The sequence below is a fragment of the Nelumbo lutea genome, chromosome 8, assembly GCF_056320005.1.
Source record: "Nelumbo lutea isolate HS-2025 chromosome 8, American lotus-T2T, whole genome shotgun sequence".
Lineage (NCBI taxonomy): Eukaryota > Viridiplantae > Streptophyta > Magnoliopsida > Proteales > Nelumbonaceae > Nelumbo > Nelumbo lutea.
Window position 1 is genome coordinate 2,012,168 of NC_142691.1, and position 21,780 is coordinate 2,033,947.

Here is a 21,780-nt window from a genome sequence, read left to right on the forward strand (position 1 = left end):
TCCCCTCTTGGGGAATGATTCTTCCTAAACTATGAAAAAAGAAAAAAAATAAATTTGTTTTGTATACATGGGACCCACACACTAATTATGGATCGGGATGAATTGGAAATAAAATCATGCGCACCGGTTGGATTACCTATCATGCATTATTCACTGCAGCCCCATCTGGCCCCATTTGTATTGAACACTGATGAATTAGGTATGCATGATTTTGTTTCCAGCGGACTTTGGACTCATGTGTATCACACATCCACATACTTAGTGGGTCCTATAAAATACATATTTAGTGCATGGAGAACAACTCCTATATATAATATTATCATTCACGGGAAGATGTTTTGGATACACGGCTGTGATGCACTGTAAAGATGGTGTGAGGCATGCTGAGAAGCAGATTCGACTATACTACTATAAAAAAATTTATAGTGGTGTTCAATAAAATTCATGAAGGGGGTGGGGCTTGCATAATAGATTTATCCTGAATTTACACATGTTAAGGGGGTAACATAGTATTGTTTTTAAAACTAAAAAGGATTGCCTTATTAACAAAAACAATATAATTTTGCTGATGTGATAGTTATTTTTGCTTTCAAAAACAAAATCATGTTGTTGAATACCCCCAAGTATTTGTGTAACACTGAAGTGTAAGTACGCATTCAACTTCCATCGTTATCACCATTAGAATCATTGTTTTGTTTTGTTTTTTTTTTGTCCAAAGATCATGATAAACATTTTGATAAGTCCTGGAAAAATGAGGAAATTTCAGGATATCTGAGGACTCAACTTTCACTTGTGCCAATAAGCTATCCTGTACTTTTAAAAAGGAAATTTCTCGATTCATACCCTTTACTTTGGACCTAGTGTCACTTTGGTCCCCAAACTTTAAAATGTAACAATTCAATATCCAAACTTTTAAAACATGACAACTCAGTACCTACTGTTACTAGTTGTTAATCAGTTGTTTAGTAGCATTTGAAAAAGACACAAATGTCTTTCAAGTGTCATATAATTTTCTTTATCAACCATCTAAACATTGATAAGAAATTAATAGTCTCAAATCCTTGCTTCTTCTATTCAAGAAAGTTGGGATCACCTGAATGCCCATTCAACATGACCCCAACTTTCTTGAATGGAAAAGGCAAAAATTTGGGATTATTAATTTTTTATCAACGTTTAGATGGTTGATAAAAAAAATTAAATAACACTTGAAAGGGATTGTGTCTTTTTTAAATGCCATTTAACGACTGATTAACAATTAATTAACGGCAAATACTGGATTGTCACATTTTAAAAATTTGAATACTGAATTATCACATTTTAAAGTTTGGGGACCAAAATGACAGTAGGCCCAAATTACAGGATACTAATCAATCCTAATCGGGAATTTTCCATTTTAACCCTGTTATTGTTGAAGCATCACATTTGGACGGGCATTGTTATTCTTTCACTGGTTTAAAAGGGTTGTTATTTTAAGTCTGTTAACTTTAACAAGCGACGATTCATCGATACTACAGAAATATGTGTTGCACCGAACAGCTATGTGCATCCTACTTTTCTCATTTTAATTGTAGTAAAAAAAGCTTTGCCCATCGAGCCATTGGCCGACGGTGCTAGCCTATACGCATTAAGACTAGGAATTTTGCAGTTTGGACCAGAAGCTCAGCGCAAGATGGTTCAACTATATATCTAGCAAGTAGCAACTATAATTTATGTTTTCCTTTTTATTTTTTATATTTAAACTTCAAAAGATTGAAAACAAATTACCTTTTTTTTCCTGCACAAACCAACTGAATCAAACAGAAGAACGATTGCCTCCTTGTCTTGTTGAAACAAGCATGAGACCAAAGTTCAAAAGAGGCATAAATGAAAATTAAGAGGACCAAAATTTCCATTATGTATCTACGAATTTGGGATCAAGATTTCTATTGTTACACAGATTCCCAGACTAGATGAAATGTACATCACTTTGTGTTACAGATGAGGGGTAAAAAGGAATTTAATCAAAAATAAAATTACGGTACAAGAACACGTGAAAAAATAACAGTGACGAGATGAAATGTACATCACTTTGTGTTGCAAAATGTGACACCTTGTTACCTGTTAAACCCTAATGATACATGTACTCTTTTTTTTCCTTTTCTTCCTTTATCCCTTTTTCCCCCCTTTTTTTTTCTCTTTTCAGGCCTTGATATCCCTCTCTCTCTTCCAGTTCCTCAAGTATACACATACAATTGGTAATGATGGTTTGTTGGATACTGGCTATGTCAAAAACTCCTATACCTTAAAAAGTGTCACGTATCTGAATCAATATATCACAACCCGCAGCAGCCCTGGCTGTGGCTGAGTACAATCGAGGCGCTCCTCTTCAAGCAGATACTGCTCCACAGCAACTGGCAGCTTAGCTGGAGTTCGGGAACCCTTGGTGTGGTGGCCTGTACCAACACTAATATATACCTGCAGGCGCTGCTGGGAAGATTTGGCTAAGGTCCTTAAGATGTTTAGTTCATGCTTCAGCATACGAATAGCTTCATTGACATTAAGTCCATGAAGGTCTATCAATTGCTCTTGTCCCCTTCCATAGCCCTGCAGTTCCGGAGCAATTGGGTTCCTGCAGAACAGTTAACCAGCACAACCATCATACTTAAAGGCTCCGGCAGTACACATAAACAACTTCATTTATCTAGTGCACCCAACAAGAATGCAGAAACTTATAGATTTCAATATCATACAAAAACACCATCATATTCAAAAACCCACACCATGTTCATTATTTTGCCCCTTATCAAGAATATGTAAACAGTAGACCTACAACGGCATTATGTTCCATAGGAATGTGTGTGTATGTGAAAATGGAATGATATTCTCAAAGATTAAATTACAAAAGCTAACCATTTTAAGACAGTATAAAGTAAAAATTAATGCATTTGAGATTGTCACCTGAAATTCCTTTTTTATGGTAATGTAATGAATTGACAAATCAGCCCAAATTTAATATGGAACAATGAAGAAATACTGGCACGAAAGGAATGAAATACTGGCATAGCGACATGTATAAAACAACAAGGGAACATTCCATTCATATGATGCATGATGTTGGCCCTTTCTACAATAAATCAGTTACTGTAGTATTATCAAAAATTTGGTTTCAGATGGATGCCAAACCACTGGACCATCACTCAGGTTCTAACATTAAGAACAATATCTGGCTCATAATGTGGAAGAACAGATCATAAAAGACTAATGCCATGGAAGCTCGTCCTTTATGTGGATAGCTGTCTTTGACCCTTAGGTTAGAAATTGTTGGATGGGAACTTTATCTTCATTCATCACAAAAAAGAAGACACTCCCACCGAAAAAACAGAACTGTAAGCCCGTGTACAAACACAGGTATGGACGCCATAACTACCCAACATTATATATTTGTTTGACATTGTTCCAACCTGAATTTTACTAGAATTAGAACATTTACATTTTTTATTAAGCAAATTCCTTTCATCCTTTTCAGTTTCACTATGTATTATTTTCAAGTAAGAACTGAGCAGATTCATATACACACACATGCATGCATGTATGTGTCCATGAGAGAAAGAATAAAATATGGTTTAAAAGATTAAAAAATAAGATACTAATGCACACCCAGCAAACAGAAAGCCTTTTTTTTTCACTCGCAAGAAAACCGAAAAATTCTCTGATTATAACAGAATCTTGCAAATTAACTTGTTAGGAACACAAACCTCTGATGATAAATTGATGATTCCTGAGCTTTCCCATGAGCAGCCTTCATATGCATGTTATGCAGCTGTCCTTTCACCAGAGCCTTGTTGCCTATGAGATGTGCTTGCCGTGCCTGTTATATAGGGCATCCTTCATTAGGATAAACATAATGCATCGAGAGGCCAGGATATTAATAATGAAGAGAATGTAAAGAGTAATCTCAAATCAGCAAATGGTACTTTTGAAATTGCACTTCAGAAGCTGCTGCATACAGCATTAAAAGCAGTAAGCATCATCCCTATCCTCAACAATTGGTCAAAAAGATGCCCACCCTGCATGTATTGAACCAAATGATGGCAATAGGGCTGCCAACTAGACTAAAACAGTGCTACTGCAGCATATCACTGGATGGTTTTCCTCTGGCTCCATGTTCAAAAGCTTGAATGATTGACTCAAGTTATCGCATTGAATTGGTGCAGCAGAGATTGAATGACAAAGTATGAACATTGTTTTTACAAGAAAAGAAAACATTGATTAGAATGAAGGAACATGTCAACTGAAAAGGGGCATGAATTCAATTGACTAGGGTGAAACCGGAACTTAGAGAAGGGGCATGTAATTAAGTATAAATTGCACTTCTATAATAGTTGAAACTCCAATGATCACATAAATAATCCTTCAGATGAATCAAGAATAACATTTTTAGGTGGCAACCAAATCCAATCAACTTTAAAAGAACCTATCTTGGTTCAAAACTGACTTAAAAGCCAAACAACTTTAAGGGACTTCCCCAGACAGATATTTCAGGTAGGAGTTTCCTCCATTGATAAAAATCTAGGGCTCCCAATGGATCAGATTTAATTCAAGTTGAATTTGAACAAGATTCATTTAAGTTGGAATCAGATATCCATTTAACCATGATTGGATCAAATTAGATTTGAAAGTCTGGTCTGTTTACCAATTAGATCGAATGCAGGTATCATTTGATTTGACCCACTAAGATCCAATCCAATATATGACCCTTTTTAGAACTTTAATTTTAACTTCTTTAGGATTAAGTGGGATTTGAGATTTATATAGATATATTTTTATCTATTTATTTTGTATTTTGAATGCCACAAAATATTTTTATATATTTTGTATTTTGCAGCAAAAAAGCACTCGTTTTATATTTAACTTTGTGGCATTGCACTAGTTTTATAGAGATTTGTTTAGCTTCAAAATGAATCAGAAGTAAATGGGATAACCAAATATTAGTGGTGCAACTTTGACTGGATTATACTGAAACCAACCTGGAAAAAGTCTGGTTGGATTGGATTAGGTTTGGGTTGAGGAATTGAGTAACCCAATCCAACCCAAACCCGAGATATCTTCATATTTTTTTTTGATAATATGTATAAACATTGTATACATTTTCATGTATATATAATATATAGATATATGCAAATATGCATGCAAAAATTATTTATCTATGTATATGTATCAACAATTTTAAGTTTAAAAGCAAAAACTTTCTATGGTAACCCAAGTATAGTGCTACTAAAGCACCATAACTTTGTCCCTGTACATATAATAATGTTGAAGCCAGCTAAAACAAATCTACTAATTTTAAGTCTTAAGAAATAAAAAAATTCTAACATAAAGAAGTCAAGAAATTAGGCTAGACCAATCCCATTCCAACTTGAAGTAATAAAGGTTGGGTTAGAGTTGGACCTCAAGCTGACTAACCTGGTCCAGCTTGCACCCCTACCAGATATCAGTTTGCAATGCTCCACTTTGCTATTTCACTACTAAGATGTATTTGTTAGTATTTCTTTTTCCAACCATTAACTAATTAATGCATATGCATGGTTTTCTATTTATATAAATTACTTCATTACCTGTTAAAAAATCATGTGTCAACTGACTCAATTCACAGCTTACTAGCACATGATTCTTATAGCATGATACGAATGTCTTTGAATGCATATCTCATAAATATCCGTCTCAAGTCTAAAAACAGTGAATTGTCTATCTGAATGTCATATGACCTAATTCCTATGAACCTGGATAACACTTGTTGTCATTGATCATTCTACTATCTTCAAAAGAATCAGTTAAAGGGTTTCTCCTCAACCACTGCATCTAAAAAGGGGCTCTGTTTCCAATGCCAGCATGTATATGCAGGTTTTTGACATTATTACAAATTCAGAGAATCTCAGTACCTGTTCAAAGCATGCATTGTGAAGGCGTGCATGATCACGGGCTTCCCCCCTCAGCTCCGAATACATATTTTCTGCCATCTCAACATTGTTAAAGCAGATAAAAATGTTGAAAGGGGAAATATCCCCATCAAACATGTAATGAAATAACTAATTGAGGAATATTACCCACTGCCTCACCATTCTCAAGCCAAATGGGAGATGTCTGAACTGTACCATGATTTTGCATCTTAGCACCATAAATGGATCTCCCATGCCCTCCACTGTAGGAGCTTGATAAGATAGAACTTTTACTGGAGCCAGCACTAGCATCTGTAGAGCCATTTCCCTCATACTTCCATTGACCAGACTCCTGAGATGCCAGTTTTCTGACGGCTGAGGTGAAATCTATAGCACCCCTAGATGGAGAAGAATAGTTGGACTTGAAGAAAAGGATACCATCCTCACCAGATGATTGTAGTGGATTGGAAGTTTGTTGAATGCCTCCTCCAGAATACTTCAATGGTCCATTTTGACCATCTGTTGCCGAAAGCGCAGGGAAGTCCAGCACACTCAAGTTTTGAGATAGGAGGGTCTTGGAACTAAGATTCTGATTCAAGTCATTGTCTACTTGAAACTACAATAGCAAATGAAATGTATTTAGCAAGGATCAAAGCTTCAATGGACTATATGGCTATTAAGATAAAGCAGAAAATTTTTGCAGAATTTTCTATAGTTGTCAAGGCGACACCTAGGCATAATCGCCAAGAAGTTTTCTATAGTGTGTTATAAAAAACCTTTATATTCTTAATTTTTTGAGGTTATAATTATAAAATAGACATTTTTAAACTAAAATATTCATTTTGTGTGTTTATATATCAACATAAACATTGCTAAATGCTGTATTGAACCCTCAAAGACTTCAAAACCAGAATCAATAAGGAAGAACATAAAATGTTGTCCAATCAACACATTTTCTTCTTTTCTTCTTTTCCTATAACAGAAATAGGGGTTCAGCCCCTATATTTTTTTAATTTTCTTTTATTTCTTCTTTTTCTTCTCATGAATATATTGGAATGTGTTGATTTTTTATACTTTAACATTAAGTTTATACTTGTGAAAATTATGGATATTTATTAAGGAAATATGATTATGGAACCTAGGGAACTACCCTAGGATACATGTTTTTACTTAAAAAGATCCATCGCCTAGGCGACAAGGCACCCCCCTGTCACCTAGCCTCGCCTTGGCGCCTTGAAAACTATGATCTAGTCTGTCCCCAGCATTGAGTTTGTACCAATTTCATGAAACAATGCAACAGATGGACCTATCTCCAAGCTAGTTAACCTAATTGGGTCCATCAGATACAATTTTTGTATGACCACATGAGGGTGGTAATATACATTCATGTATATCTGACTTCTGGCTACTCTCACATAAATGACTTAATAAGAAACATAAAAATAAAAGAACATTTATGTGCATGCACTTATTATTAAAAACTTAAAACCAAATCTCCTCATTGTAGCAAAAATAATGGAGAAGTTTAGAGGAAAAAGCAAGGGATAGGACATGTAGCCACATATTCAACCTTGAAAATCATAACATCAAAGAAAAATTACTAATTATCCATGGTTCAAAAAGGCTCTAAGTACTCAGAAGCCTAAGCCTCAGCAGGGCATACATATTGTGGCCTCATCTTGTCAAGGAATTGAACTTTGTATCAAGACATGAAGCAATACTGTTACACAGGCCTCATTCAGGGACAGGGAACATATAAAATATTTATTAATGACTAATGAATAACTAAAGTCATACCATTTGTTATTGTTTACTCATTTTTTATCAGTAAAAGTCAACAGATTTTATTAATTGGTTTAAAGAATGAACCATGCTGAGCATTTCTTCTCTTTAATTCTGTCTTTATTCTTTAAGCATGACTGTGATGTCAAACCAATAGTCCTTCAGACTGTTAAAATTTGAGATAGCACTTCAATGTAAGCTGTGAGGTATATATTTGATCCTTTAACAATGCTTTTCTGAACCAGGACTTTTCTAAATAACCCATTGCTAGGAAGCCTATGGAACTAGCCTAGGATTTAGATCCCCTACCACCACACACACAAACATAAAAGAAAATAAAAGAAAAAGAAAGAAAAACCCCTCACTTAGATGACACTAAGGCATAGGAATGGCAATGGGGCGGGGGTTAAGGTTAGGGAATATATTATCCTCGTTGAGGATAAAAACAACCCTCCATCCCTTATCCCAGAATTTTTAAAAAAATTATTTTAAAAATAGATTTTACTTAAAATAAGAGATTTTAAATAAAAAATATTTTAAATATATTTCAATATAAATAATATTATATATGCACATATTTAATATATAATTGGGGTCGGGCAGGACGGGGAATTCACTGCCCAGCCCCATCCCGGCCTAGTTCCACCCCTACCAAGGCAATCTCCACCCCTAACCCCATTGGGTTGGGGAAGTTAGCACCTGACAAGAATGGGGAAAATTGCCATCTCTACTTAGGCAACTCCTCGTTGCCTAGCCTAGCATCTCCTTGGTGCATTGACAACTATGATATTCAGAATCTCAGAAGACTCAGAACCCATATTGGGTGGTTCCCACCTAAGAAAGGGCCTAAACCTATCCTTATATGGGAGAGATGGAAAATTATGGGGCCCCAGATGGGTAATGGGTCTTCAGAATGTAGCATGTAATTCCTTAAGTGTCTAGACATTCCGAGAGAGAAGCATGCATCCTTGACTTGATAAAGGATAGGCCAGGTAGGAAGAAATCAGCATACCTCAAGTTGAGTGAGCATCTCAATGGTCAGATTCAAATCATATCCATTTGCACAATAGACTTCTGCAAGACTTTCAGCAGCAAAACCAGGGAACTGGGAAGCCAAATACTCCACAGGGTTTATGTTGGTATCATCCAAAACCAATTGCTCACCTAACATATCATTTACAAATCCAGGGCCAGAATTTCCATTGTAGGGAAAACCCTCCCCTTCACTGCTGACATGCTGGTCACCATTCATAAACTGCTTGTGCCAAATATCAGTTGGTAGATTCATGAAAGCAGCTGAAGACCGATTTTCTCTATAAGATGGAATTGCAAATCTCATCTTCTCAATCATGACATCACTATCAATGCCATGAGAAGATAAATCTTGTTGCTTGCTCAATATCCGTCCATTGCCCATAGATGCAGAAAACCTTGAAGCATCCCCAGCATCATCTAAGGACAAACCTGCAAGCGAGAGGCTCCGGGGTCCTTGTAAATCATCTGCGCCCATGAACTTAAAGTCAGGAGTGATATCATCAGGGAGCTGGTGGCGCCAATACCGGTGGGCCTCGTCATCGGAATTATTTGATACATTAGATTCTGACCGATCTAGTGCTGCTTTCCCAGATGTTCCAGAACCAACTAGCCCCGATGTGACACCTGAAATGCTGGTGGTTCCAGATGAGGTCCTAAGGGCGCAAGGAATGAACTCTGCTGCATTTGGATTCAAAGTTGTCTTCTTACTTGGAGAATTCAGCTTTGGGTCGTTGTTTGAGATACCCTTTCTGGACAAGCTCATCATTACTTGAAACAAATAAAATGACACAGTACATGTAAAAGACTAGAAAAGGGGAAATGAAACTTTGAGCGAGTATCACCCAAACCCTGCAAGACAAGAATTGAAGAATAAAATACATCAAACCGGCAGAGGAGGTAAATAGAAGGAAAAGTAGACTCCAAAATTCCATACTTACGAATGTCATGTGCAAACGAGCAAACAGTAAAGGGAGGTCTAATTCATAGGGAAATCTCCATACCTTTAGTGTCTACCTCATAAGTTTGCACACTACTAGGTTTTTGAAATAAATAGATAAAATATACAACCAACAATAGGAGACAGATATCAAAGGGATAATTAATGGAACTGCAAAGAACCACATATAAACAACGACACTGACCTGAACAGAAAATGGAAGTCTGTTTAAATATATAGAGTTCATGACATGACATACATAGAAACGAAAAATGATATGTAAATCGTTGATAAGAAGAAATAAGGTAACACGAAAATGTAAAAAGAAGCAACGGAAACATCCAAGGCAGTAGAACACTGAATTTTAGACGCATCAAAGCTTAATAAGACCAAATTGACAAAACAATAATATCGACATGGACAACATAAAACTTTATCAATTTTCACCAACAAAACAAATGAACAGAAGCATTTGCAACCTTCTCGCAAACCCAAAACGAAAAACCTTAGTTATGGCATCAATATCAGATATAAAGCCGTTCGTTTTATTGGCATCCCTACTCAAGCAAACAGCAGGCATCAAAGCTAAGATATAAGAAAAGAAAGACCCATATTACAATAGTTCGATCTTATAAGAATTTAGCTTCGGAAGATCCCAGCAAAGAAGAGACAAGAGAAAAACCAAGAGAATAGAAAAATTACAACCGAAATAGGAAGAACCAAAACCACTAGAGAAATGAAAGTCAAATAGATATTTGAAGATCTCAATAACGGGTTAGCTTCTTTATACCTTTACGAGTGTCGAGGAGAGGGGAAATCGAATCAAATCTATTCATCGAAAAAGGCAAGGGGGAGAGAGAGGATGAGCAGGGAAATAAAGAGGGAGAAATAAATGTTCGCAGATAAATGGTGAGAGAGAGAGAAAGAGAGGAGAAGGGCTACTTCGTATCTCGTCTTCCGAACTTGGTCTGTTATTTCAAGCTTCTCTCTGGTTTATTTTGGTTTTCCTTTCGAAACCCTCTTCCCGACTACCACCACCACCACAAAAAGAAGCTCCATATGAAACCACCCTTCGCCACTCGATTAGATGACTCCTCCCTCTCTCTCTCTCCTCTCTCTCTTCTTCTTCCTCCTCTTCTCTTTCCGTCTATCTGTCCCTCTTGACCCTCAAATAAACCAGCATCTTTTATTTATCTTTAACCAATTACCCTCTTCTTTCGTGAAATTTCCAAAAACGAAAGAGCTCTGTAGTCTGTACGACACTTGATGGATGGATTTACGCGGTAAACAATGATACAGTGCCACTGCATCAGCATTGGTCTATGCAATATGCCCATCGTTCAGTAGGAAGATTCCATTATTTAGCATCTAGACCCACCCTCAGTCATATCTGACGATTAGAGATAGCTTTTCTGCAATCTGCACCAGTGCTCCTACTTGATCGTGCATTCCACGTGGCAAGATATAATAGAAAGAGACAGAGAGAGAGAGCGCTTTTTGTGCGAAAAAAGCATGCACTAACCTTGTTTGGAGTGTCCGTATCAGGACCGTATTCGCAAATCCAAAAAGGTCACTTCCATTGATTTTCCAGCTGGCTCTCTGGTCCGGTCTCTCTTACTTGTATTGTAATAAGACTGCTATCAAGTGTAACCGGCAGGCGAGCCGCTGGATTAGCATCCAACAAAATATTAATTTGTTTGCTGAAGGAAAATAATAGGTGTACCTCAACCGTCGGATTTGTGGAAGGATAAGGAATATTCTTTAACGGTCTTCTAAGTTCTAACGTTATCTCGTTTGTATCCGAATCCTAAGGTCCAGAAGTGACTACACGTGGGCAGCGCTTATTCAACCGTTTTTCTACTTCCCCAATCTCTGGACACGTCGGCGAGTGCGAGGTTAATTGAAATTTGAAAACTCGCCGCTAACCAGGGCCCACACATGATGGAGGGCTCTGAATCATTCGATTGGTATCAGGTTGGAAACAAATGCCTGTGAAAGGTGGGTCGTGACTTTTATGCGTGGTGTGATGACAAAAATAAACCCTTCCCTCCATAAGGGCGTCCACATTGAATCAAGATCCTGCGCTAGTATCAAGCCCAAATAGGAGAAAAGTTATCAGGCCCATGCCAATTGCCAAACTATGGGTCTTTGCAATGGCTTTAGCCTTCAGTTACACAACAATCATTTTTCCATAAATTCTCAAATGCCCACAATTCAGTGATTCTTCACTGGTTCACTGTCTCTTAAAGCAATAAATAAATAAAATTCACTAAATTCAGCACCATTGTCCAGATTATTTTATAACGAGTGAAGTGACTGAACTAAATCACTTATTGCATTGCCTTAATGACTGTAACTGATAACACAGCCTCTGGATCCACCAAGAAGTAGAGTTGATGCAGGTTTCCTTCCAGCGAGAGGAACAAGAGACGCTGAATGGTGGGCCATTTTCATTGTTCTCCAACGCTCTGAGTGCAACGAGTGGTAAGAATTAATCATGGATCAGGATTCATCTGGGCTCAGAACAAACTTCAAGGAGTACAGAGCTTGGCCCAATCCTCCAAGAATGAAATAGAGGCCCAGGCCAGGCAACGAGGCCTATGTACACTAAACATAAACATATTTTACCGTATATATGACAGACCAATCACTCGAATCGGGATTAGATTAGATGAACGCTTTAGCCCTATAGCAGACTGCGGGTATGGAGATATTCCTAATATACGGTGTAAAAGGCTGTACCAATGGTATGAGCACTGAAACCAATCTCACCAGTGATAAAATACATAGAGCCCGCACTATGAAATTGAACTGTTGTGGCTCTCATGTATTTTATGTATTTTATGACTGATGTAGAGTATTATAATTAGTTCCACAGCCTGTTAAATAACTATTGCGTTCAGCTAATTATATCTCGATTAACTTAGGTCCAGTGTAAATATCGAAGCAGCACATAGAATGTGCACTTAGGTGCCAACTAGTTGGTTGGTAACTTGGAAAGGCCTCTTGCTGGTTGTTAGCAGAGGGAATCCCGCCTGTACCTGGATTGGGGTATTGACCCGATGGGTCACGCGGTTACGCCCATTGAATGTTGAGGTTGTTCACTTAGGCTGAGCAGGGCGTGGAGCGTATATTATGTGTGTACGTTCATACGTGTATGCATAGTATAACTCTTCCTTAGGTTGCATGTTGTGTTGCCCAACTTAAAGAATTTCGACTACATCGGCCTTGGGTTTAGGGTTTCAGCCCATCCCAACCCGACCCAAGTTGCACCCTAAGGTTAACTCTTCCTATAAGCATTCCTGCAATTGTTTTTACCTTCAACTTCCTTTACTATTAGATGCAATTTGTTCAGTTGGTAAGATCTTAATCCCCGCCTTTTAACAGGGTTGAGGGGGTTATGGGGTTTGGGAGATAGGGTAGGCCCATGAAAATAAATAATAAAAAAAAATCCCTTTACTAAATCATGCCTCAAGGTTACATTACATGAACCGTGACGGAATAAATTGGGCCCAAGGTTACCATGAGGGCCAAAATTGGCCCAGGACCGTGTTGTGTACAAATTATAAGAGTTGAAGTTCGGGTGCATATTTCAACCCTGGGTCGGGTATAGGCCCAATTTTTAGAGCCCATTTACAAACGGGCAGGAGAATGACCCAGAATGGCTCGGAGCAACTTGAGACAGAGCAGCATCCACATCTTTGACCCAAGCAGACCAAATATTCCCCAGTTCACCAGTTGGGTCTTGTCCTATGAATGACAACTTGGTGGCTTTCAGTTCAGCTGGATTAAGGCTTCAAGTGATGAGTTCAGATCTACGCTCCACAAGGGAGCCCCACAACGTCCCACAACACATCCCCGCTGTGTATTGGAAATATTTCCCGATGATGACATCATCCGTTCTGATACTATCATTAGATGTTCTCAATACATAACAGTGATATACTGTGGGACACCCTCTTGTGGGGTGCATGTGAATTCTCAAGTGATTGGGCAGGGCACCATCAAATTCGGATTACATTGATTCATATTGATAAATGAGTTCAAATCTGCACCCCACAATAGAGCGCCCCACAATGTTCCACAGCACCTCCTGCCGTGTATTGAGAATATCTTCCGATGATGACACTATTGATTCTAATACTATCATGGGAAGATGTTCCTAATACATAACCGGAATGTACCGTGAGTTGTAGGCCTTGTGGGGGGGGGGGGGGGGGAGGGGGGCAGACGTAAACTCTTAATAAACATGATATATTTTTGCTATTTGATATAAGTCTTTATAGCACATGCACGGCCCAGTACTAGGCTCGTTGCAGGTACTGGTACGTACCAGTAGTAGTGGAATTCAGTCAATACAATCCACATGGTTTACGTCAGTCTATATGTATAACTATAATCAAGGCTCTTTGGTTTATAAGATTAGGGTCCTATTCCGATTTCAATTATATAATTGGGCGGAATGAGAATCCCATTCTCATTCCTGTTGTTGGAATGGTATTCTTTATTATTTCTTGCCCCTCTTTTAAAAATGAAATCACATTCTTGTAAGTTTAATTTCTATTCTCATTCTTATCTAAATCAAGCAGATTATGGGAATAGATCATTTTGATTCTAATTTCAATTGCGACCGACCCTAGGAAGATATATATATATATATATTATATATAAACCAAAACAGAGAAACCAAAATCAAGAAAGGTGATGAAATTTAACTCTCAAGTGGAGTTCATCCAGGGAAGTTTTAAGATCTTCTCTTTTACTGACAAATCAGTTTGAAGCTGCATTTTCTTCATCTATCTGTTGAGAGTTGAGAGTAAAAAAGAGATACCTCCCTCTAGAGGGCCACATGAAACAACCATAGGCTGTGTTAAAAACAATATATTCCATAGTACATGGACATGGTAACCATAAGGGGGTATTCTTTTTTTCTTTTATTTTTTAGATTTTGAGGAAGGGAAGTTGGTCAATGAGATTTTAGTTCTTATTGACTAAGAAACGCATGTCATTTTTTCAGATTTATGTGGGGATCAAAGGAATTTTATTTTTCTGGATACCATCTCCTATGTGTGTAAATAACTTTGTCACCTAGGGGGAAAGTTATCAACACCTAAAATGAAACAAAAATGCTCATTTTTATGGTTAGAAGTCTAAAACAATCATTACTTTACTTATATGGGAAATAAAAAACAGAAAGATAAATGTACTTACCTGAACAAATATTAAAAAGCTCTCTAATTTGATACAAGAAGAGATCTAATTTGTACTAAAAAAGTCTCTAATCGAAAAGGAAAAGAAGTACTAGGCCACTAGCTAGCATAAGTATTGTAGGAGCTTGGGACATTAAAATTGTTTTTTCTTGTGTAATAGAAAATTAACATATTCTGACTTCTATAGTTCTATCTTCCAGTATGGTAGTCAGTGGTGGATTCTAGTGAAACAACAGGAGTCACTCTTCTAGGTCTCATTTATCTAGGTAAGTGGTATTCATTTCCTAAGTGGATAAACTTGGTTTTTAAAACTGAACCAGACTGGAAAAACCAGGAACCGGTCAGGTGATTGGTTCCTTTTTGCCCTAGAACCATTATTTTGCCAAAAATCATTGATTTTGTCAGTAAACCACTGACTAGGGCAGTTAAAACGTTCGAACCGTCCAAAAGTTTTGGCCATTCTTTATTCTTTTATCAGAACGGGCCATCCGTTTGGTTCGAAAGGTCGGCCCATTTGACTCGGGAACTGAACCCCTTACTGGTTTGTTGTCCGATTCAGTTTTAAAAACCTTGTGGATAAATAACTTTCCCATCGAAAAGAAAAATTATCAGTATATGATGGAATAATATTATCCCTTCTGATTCTCTCTTTTTAAGGATAAAATAGTCATTGCCTCAATTAATGGAGAAATAAAAAAACATTTACGAAAGCGTAAAAGGAAATGCCCAAACAATGTCGGTGGGAGTAGTGACAAATAAACTTAGAGAGTAGAGAGGAGCTTTTTAGCAAACATTTACGAAAGCAGTCTGGTCCAGTTGAGACAAGATGGAGCTGAAATTGAGCTTGGGAAACGATTTTGTCAACAAACTTAATAAACGCAGAGTACCAACCATAATTTGATAGGCTAGGACAATTACCATGGCCAATTGATCCAAAGAAATGCTAAGTTGGTTCATTGGTACAGAGGACAATAATGAGCCTCGAATTAATTGGATCTTAAATTCTTGACATGAACAACATTTGGTTCTTTTCCTTTGGATTCCAGAATTCTAAGGTAGGTTCAGGGTTTAGAGATCAAAGGATGTGATGTTGGTTCTATTACAGACCTGCCGGCAAGCTAGCTGACAAACTTCCGACTTGCTTTTACTCTCGAAACCTACATAAATAACAATGTCATAGCAACATTTTACAGGATCATTAGGCGATTGAGGTCTGTCGTCTGAGAGGCTGAGACGATTAAGATACTAGTATAGATATTATTGCCATATAGCCTACCAAAGCCAAAGGGTGCCCCACTTTTTAAATGATTTTGGAATGGTGCAGAGTCAGTGATTCTCTTTAACATCAGTTATTGTCTTGTATTCGGAAGATTATTGCAGAAAAGAGGGGTTCCACTCCTTTTTAAACACTCGGGCCCTTTTAATTAGTTCATGTTGGTACACAGATTTTCTTTATTCATAGATCTTACTTCTTGTCCATTTCTAGAAAAGTTGATTGGAAACATGGAATTCAGCTAATCAAATTTCATTCTTGGGACGTCTACTGGTCTACATGCTAAAGATTTATTTAATCAGCGAAAGATGGACAATTAGTAACTTTCTCTTAGATTCAGGGGCCCAATTACATAGGAATTGACTGTCTCTTCCGGACAAAGTAAAAAGTTACTTATGTAGTTTCTTTTCTTTTTTTCTTTTTTTTTTTTTTTTTTTTGACACTAGTGTAATTCTGATTTATTTTTGTTTCATATCTGACGTTGTCTTTTTTGTATGTGTTGAAGTGAAATAGGAAGTAAGGTGTTGTTTGGATAAATTTTTGAAAGTATGAAAAGTATGATTTCATGTGCTTTGCTATTTAAAAGTATGAAAAGCATAAAGTAAGCTTTTAATACTTTATGTTATTAAGTCCCTAAAATATTTTATATTTCTAAGTTTCTTACCATATGGCAAAATATATAGATTTAACATGTCATTTTGGGGGTGGGGGCATATCAATGTATTCAACGACAATATATAAATATCATGAGGCAGTATATGTGAACAAAAATGTGGTATTTAAATGCATTCACATGGCTTTCATATGAACAACATTTTGTTGGGAAGGGAATCTCCTCCTCATGTGTGGGTGCCTCACAGCCACATCCACCATGCATTGGGAACATCTCCCATGAATAATAACTTATAAATGCAGGAGATGTTTCCAATGCATGGTAGGATGTGCTCGTGAGATCGGTGTGAGGCACCCTGTGTGAGGAGCAGTTTCGGCCTCATTTTATTGTACTTATATATTATGTTTTTTTTTTTTTTTTCTTTTGAAAAGATGTTTATATAAATTTTTTATTAAACGCACTTCTTAGTAAAAACACAAAAATAGAATCATGATGCCTGCTTTTAAAAGTATGAAAGAATAAAGCACGAAGTTTATCTAAATCACACCTACAATAATATGATTTCCACTTTATATGAAAGATAATATGGGTAGGAATTAGGAAAAAGATTGTTTATTTGATAAAAGTAACGAAGCAAAATGAAGTAGTTGGTCCCCATATAATAACCGTAAAAACCAAGGCAGAGGAAGGAGGTGCAAAATTTGCACTTCTAATTAATGCAAATCTTACATCACGTAGGAGTGCAAATTAAAGTTATAAAAGTGACCGCAAAACCGAATCAAGTGCAAATTTTCTATCTGATTTAGATTCGCACTGCAAAAAACAGAATCAAATGTTAGAAAAAGGGAAAGTGCTCAAAGTAATAAATGAAATAATCTTGAATCCCTATGCCAAATGAGGATGATAGAAGAATTCCTTGTGTAGGCAACAAAAATGATAGTGGTCCGTGATGTTAGGAGTGAGAGTGATTGTAATTCTCATTATCTCTTCAGAAAGTTCCCTCTTAGCCTTTCTAAAAGAGCTAGTACTTCTTATAGTCGTTTGGATGTCACGAGAAGGACATGATAGTTTCATACGCAAGAAGATTGTCAAAACGATCTCACAATCAGTTGCAAGGTGCCAATTGAATTCCGCTTACACTAGGGCTGTGAGGGAGTCTGGATCTGCTCTTCACACCTACGTTATAGCACGTTCCAACTGCATATTAGGGTGCGTTTGGAAATGAGGTAAATGGAGTGTAAGTCTGGTTAAGGGTAAATTTACACTTTAGTTCGGTTTTATTTGTATTTGACAATAATGCATTTATACATTGACAAATGACCGAAAATACATTTTTCAATGCATGTTTACATTGATAATGAGATGTAAAAGTACATCACTAAAAAATAAATAAAATTGCATTCAACTGGGCTTTTAATAAAAAAGGCATATATTTTATTGGAATTCATATTTGCATCCATTGAAACTAAACACCTATTTGTTAAAAAGGTAAATTTGTCAATGCAAAGCTAATCCAACTTTGCATTTGTATGAACCGTTTTACGCTACATATTTGCATTCACACTCTATTTATATCATTTCCAAAACATCTCCTGTATCTATATGCTATTATTCATATTCATAGAACATATTTTCAATACACAGTAGAATGTGCTGTGAGGTCAATGCGAAGAACAAATCCCAATTGGTTATGGGTTTGGGGAATGTACCAACCCCCAATCCGGTACTAGGAACTGCCTCTTCAACAACCCGTGTGCCTCACTACTAACAACCTAACTAGATGCTGCTATTTATATCATTATCCCTCTTTGTTGTTAACCTTATTTTGCATAATAGATTGTTTACAGTACTATGTTTCACAGGGTCTCATGAGCCTCCCTTGCTACTTAGAGAATGGGTCCATGCCCTTACATCATTCTCTAATTTTCTTTATTCTTTTTAATTAGAAGTAATTGGATAGAGTTTGATTAAAAAAAAAGACCTAAATGAGACTAAACTTATCATCCCAAATGACACTTTTATTTCTTTGAAATGCATAACTAAAATTAAGGCTGAGCCAAGATATTGGAATTATTATTACTCTTCTATTAATGGAGACTCCACTGCAGAGTTCAAGGACTGAGCCACGTAATAAAGTAGGGGATTCTTGGCCCCACCAAACTTTTATAGTTTTGTAATTTAACAACTTAGGAAAATTTTGGTTGTCACAATTGCTTGTTATTTTTTATTTTTTTGGTAAAACTAGGAGGAATTAAACAAGACGTGGATAACTTGGCCCCAAAAATCACTCAAACAAATAAACAAGAGATTAGAAGGGAGGGAAAAGGGATTAAAGAAAAAAAGGAGTTTTAGATGAAGAGAATTTGATTTGCCAGCCAATCTTCAATTTGATTTTCTTCTCTAAAAGAGTAAAAATTTGAAACACCTCGACCTAAGGAGTCACAACTACTTGTTAATCTCACATGAGACATATATATGTATTCTTCCCATTAAAATGTTAAGGTTTCATTCACTTAACATCCCTCACTTCGATGCCCCTCCACCTCATATCCCAAAATTAAAAATATTTAATTTATTTATTTTTCATTCCAAAAAAGCCTTTTTGTAATCAACCCAAACCTTCCTGCCCCTCTTGCCCTATTTCTCTTCAAACCTTTGGCTCTTTTATTCTCTATCTCATCTCCTTTCTGCCAAGAAGACATCCTGCGGAAAAACATAAACACACATATAAAGAAGTCCGTTGGGCTCTTTGTAACAGATTCATTTTGCATAAAGGATTATAATTTTTGTTACCATAAGCCAAAAAATTATATAACTCTGAATCAATAGAAAAATCCAGACTCCATCATTAAGACATTAACGCTATGTTTGGTTTGGAGGAAGATGCAGGGAAAGAAAAGGAAAGGTAAGGAAACCTTTACAAGTTTTGTATAACTTTTTCAACCTTTTTCTTCCTTTTCCTACTTTTTACTTCAAACCAAATACAGTCTAAGGGGGCATTCTTTTTTTATGAATTTTAAGAGGGGGGAAAGTTGGTCAATGGGATTTTGGTTCCCATCGATTTAGAATCTCATATTCATTTTTCAGATTAATGTGAGGATCAGGGAAAGTTTATTTTCCTAGGTATCACTTATCCAGTTAAGTGATACCCATCTCTTAGGTGGGTCCCACCTAGGAGAAAAGTTGTTAACACTTGAATGAGACAAAAATGCCCCTTTTAATAATGATTTTTTTATAACTAAAATGGTCATTACCTTATTTACCTGATAAATAAAAGAACATGGGCAAATGCAAAACTAATTGAAAAGCGAACGAGGCCTAACTGCAACAAGCAATATAGCATTTGGACATTGAAGTATGGTTTGAAGCGTGGTTTTCAAAACCGGACTGGAAAAACTTATCGGTTCCATTTTTTCCCCAAAATCGTTGATTTTGGTCAACAAACCGCTAAGTCGACTGATTAACCGTTTGAACCGTTTAAACGGTTTTGACCATTTCTCAATTTTTTTAATTTTTAATTTTTTTTGTTTTAATAGATTGACTGTTGGAACCGGTAACTAGACCATGACCAATTTGATTTTAAAAACCATGGTTTTAAGTCTTTTTTTTGGTATTTAGCCATATGGGAATAAACCAATTAATGTACCTGATAGTTATGATTATAACCCTAGCAAGTGCACTACTAAAAATAAGTATTAGAACTACATTCTTCCATAATTATTTGGACAATCAAAATTCAAATTTAAGATTAAGAACTACTAAAAATAAAAATAAAAAAATAAAATAAAAGCAAAGGCAATCAATAACTGAATATACAATGAGTGAAATCGCTAGAACCATTGGTCCACCTAACCATTCTAATGAATTTAATGGATGCGATTAACCAAGATCATTTGTCATTCCCATAAGTTAAAGTTTTTTCCAATTTCATTTAATATTCTTTCTCAAGATATATTAAACATATTTCTATCAAGTGACTCCTCGATCCCTCGACTAGAGTTCTCAATGATAGAAATGCATTAAGTGCAAGAAAAACTCATATATTCAGATGAATTATGTGTATATATCACTATATACCATTCAATTCACATCATGAATTATGTGATGGAATATATAAATTCCTCTTCTGATTCATTCATATAAACCTAATCAATAAAGAGATGGACACTCCTAATCGCATTAAGCAAATAACTCATAGACTATATGAAAATCATGATCTTGGATAAATCATAATGATAAAAATATATTCATTATCATGGTTAGGCTTTTCACAACCATAGCTAAAAACAAATCAGTTCATGATAAAGGAAATAAAGCAAACAAGAGGAAAAAAAGAACTTATGAATTCGCCCATGGAGCTGAGATCTCCTCTTCTTCTTGCTACCACCTCCTTTTTACAGTCTTCTTGCTTGATAGATTGGTTGTTCATCTGCTTCTTGATACCTCTCTAGTTCGCCCCCCCCCCCCATCCCTTTATATAGCTTAAAGGGGAGGGGGTGGTCTCCAATTCCTTTTTGGAGTTTATCTTTCAAAAATAGAAAGTCATAGTCTAATCCTACTCTTATCTCTTTATCTAGTGAACTCAATCTCCTTATTTTTCTAGGATTACATCTCAAATTTAAATCTGGTAAGACTCTTATCAGTTTCTTGTTCTTGCATTCGTATTAGGCTTCCTCTGCGAATTGGGTTGCTGCAAGGCTTTTCTGCAAGTTGGCTTCAGCTGCGAATTGGGCCTTCCTACGAATTTGCTCTGACTTTGGGCCCGGATTTGACTTTGATGCAGGCTGAATTTACGAAAGTCCAAAACATGAAAATTGTAGCTTTCTCTCTTATCTTTTTAGTGAGTCTTGAATCAGCCCAATCAGATCTCAGATATGAGAGTTAGGCCCAAATTAATGATCGGTGCCGAAACTGTGAAAAATCATCCGATTTGCTTTGCTTTTCTCCTGATGCATTTTTTCATCTCTTGAACCGAAATATAAGAAATATGAGTCCAAATAAATACTAATTCAGTA

At 36.4% G+C, this 21,780-nt stretch overlaps 1 protein-coding gene across 4 annotated transcripts; it reads right to left on the reverse strand.

Annotated features, from left to right (window-relative positions):
* Positions 1–1,864: 1,864 nt before the first annotated feature.
* Positions 1,865–10,850, reverse strand: LOC148842137 (polyadenylate-binding protein-interacting protein 7-like). 4 transcript variants are annotated; one of them, XM_088957875.1, is made up of 7 exons: positions 10,460–10,836; positions 8,710–9,581; positions 6,363–6,531; positions 6,096–6,290; positions 5,919–5,989; positions 3,735–3,847; positions 1,865–2,608 (listed from the first exon to the last, which is right to left on the reverse strand). In XM_088957875.1, the coding sequence occupies exons 2-7, from the start codon at positions 9,496–9,498 to the stop codon at positions 2,305–2,307; spliced, it is 1,641 nt and encodes a 546-aa protein (XP_088814001.1). In that variant the 5' UTR covers positions 9,499–9,581; positions 10,460–10,836; the 3' UTR covers positions 1,865–2,304. The 4 variants fall into 4 exon arrangements, with proteins under 4 accessions (XP_088814001.1, XP_088814000.1, XP_088813999.1 ...); XM_088957874.1 differs by having other exon boundaries at positions 6,084–6,290; XM_088957873.1 differs by having other exon boundaries at positions 6,096–6,531; positions 10,460–10,850.
* Positions 10,851–21,780: the final 10,930 nt, after the last annotated feature.

Bases quoted from the DNA above. Each gene is read 5' to 3' on its own strand.
- LOC148842137 (XM_088957872.1), bottom strand. From the start codon at position 9,498: ATGATGAGCTTGTCCAGAAAGGGTATCTCAAACAACGACCCAAAGCTG. The intron at 6,532-8,709 runs GTATGCTGATTT...TTGCTATTGTAG, and splicing joins AGATGCTCACTCAACTTGAG to TTTCAAGTAGACAATGACTT. The intron at 5,990-6,083 runs GTAATATTCCTC...TTGAGATGGCAG, and splicing joins TGAGAATGGTGAGGCAGTGG to AAAATATGTATTCGGAGCTG.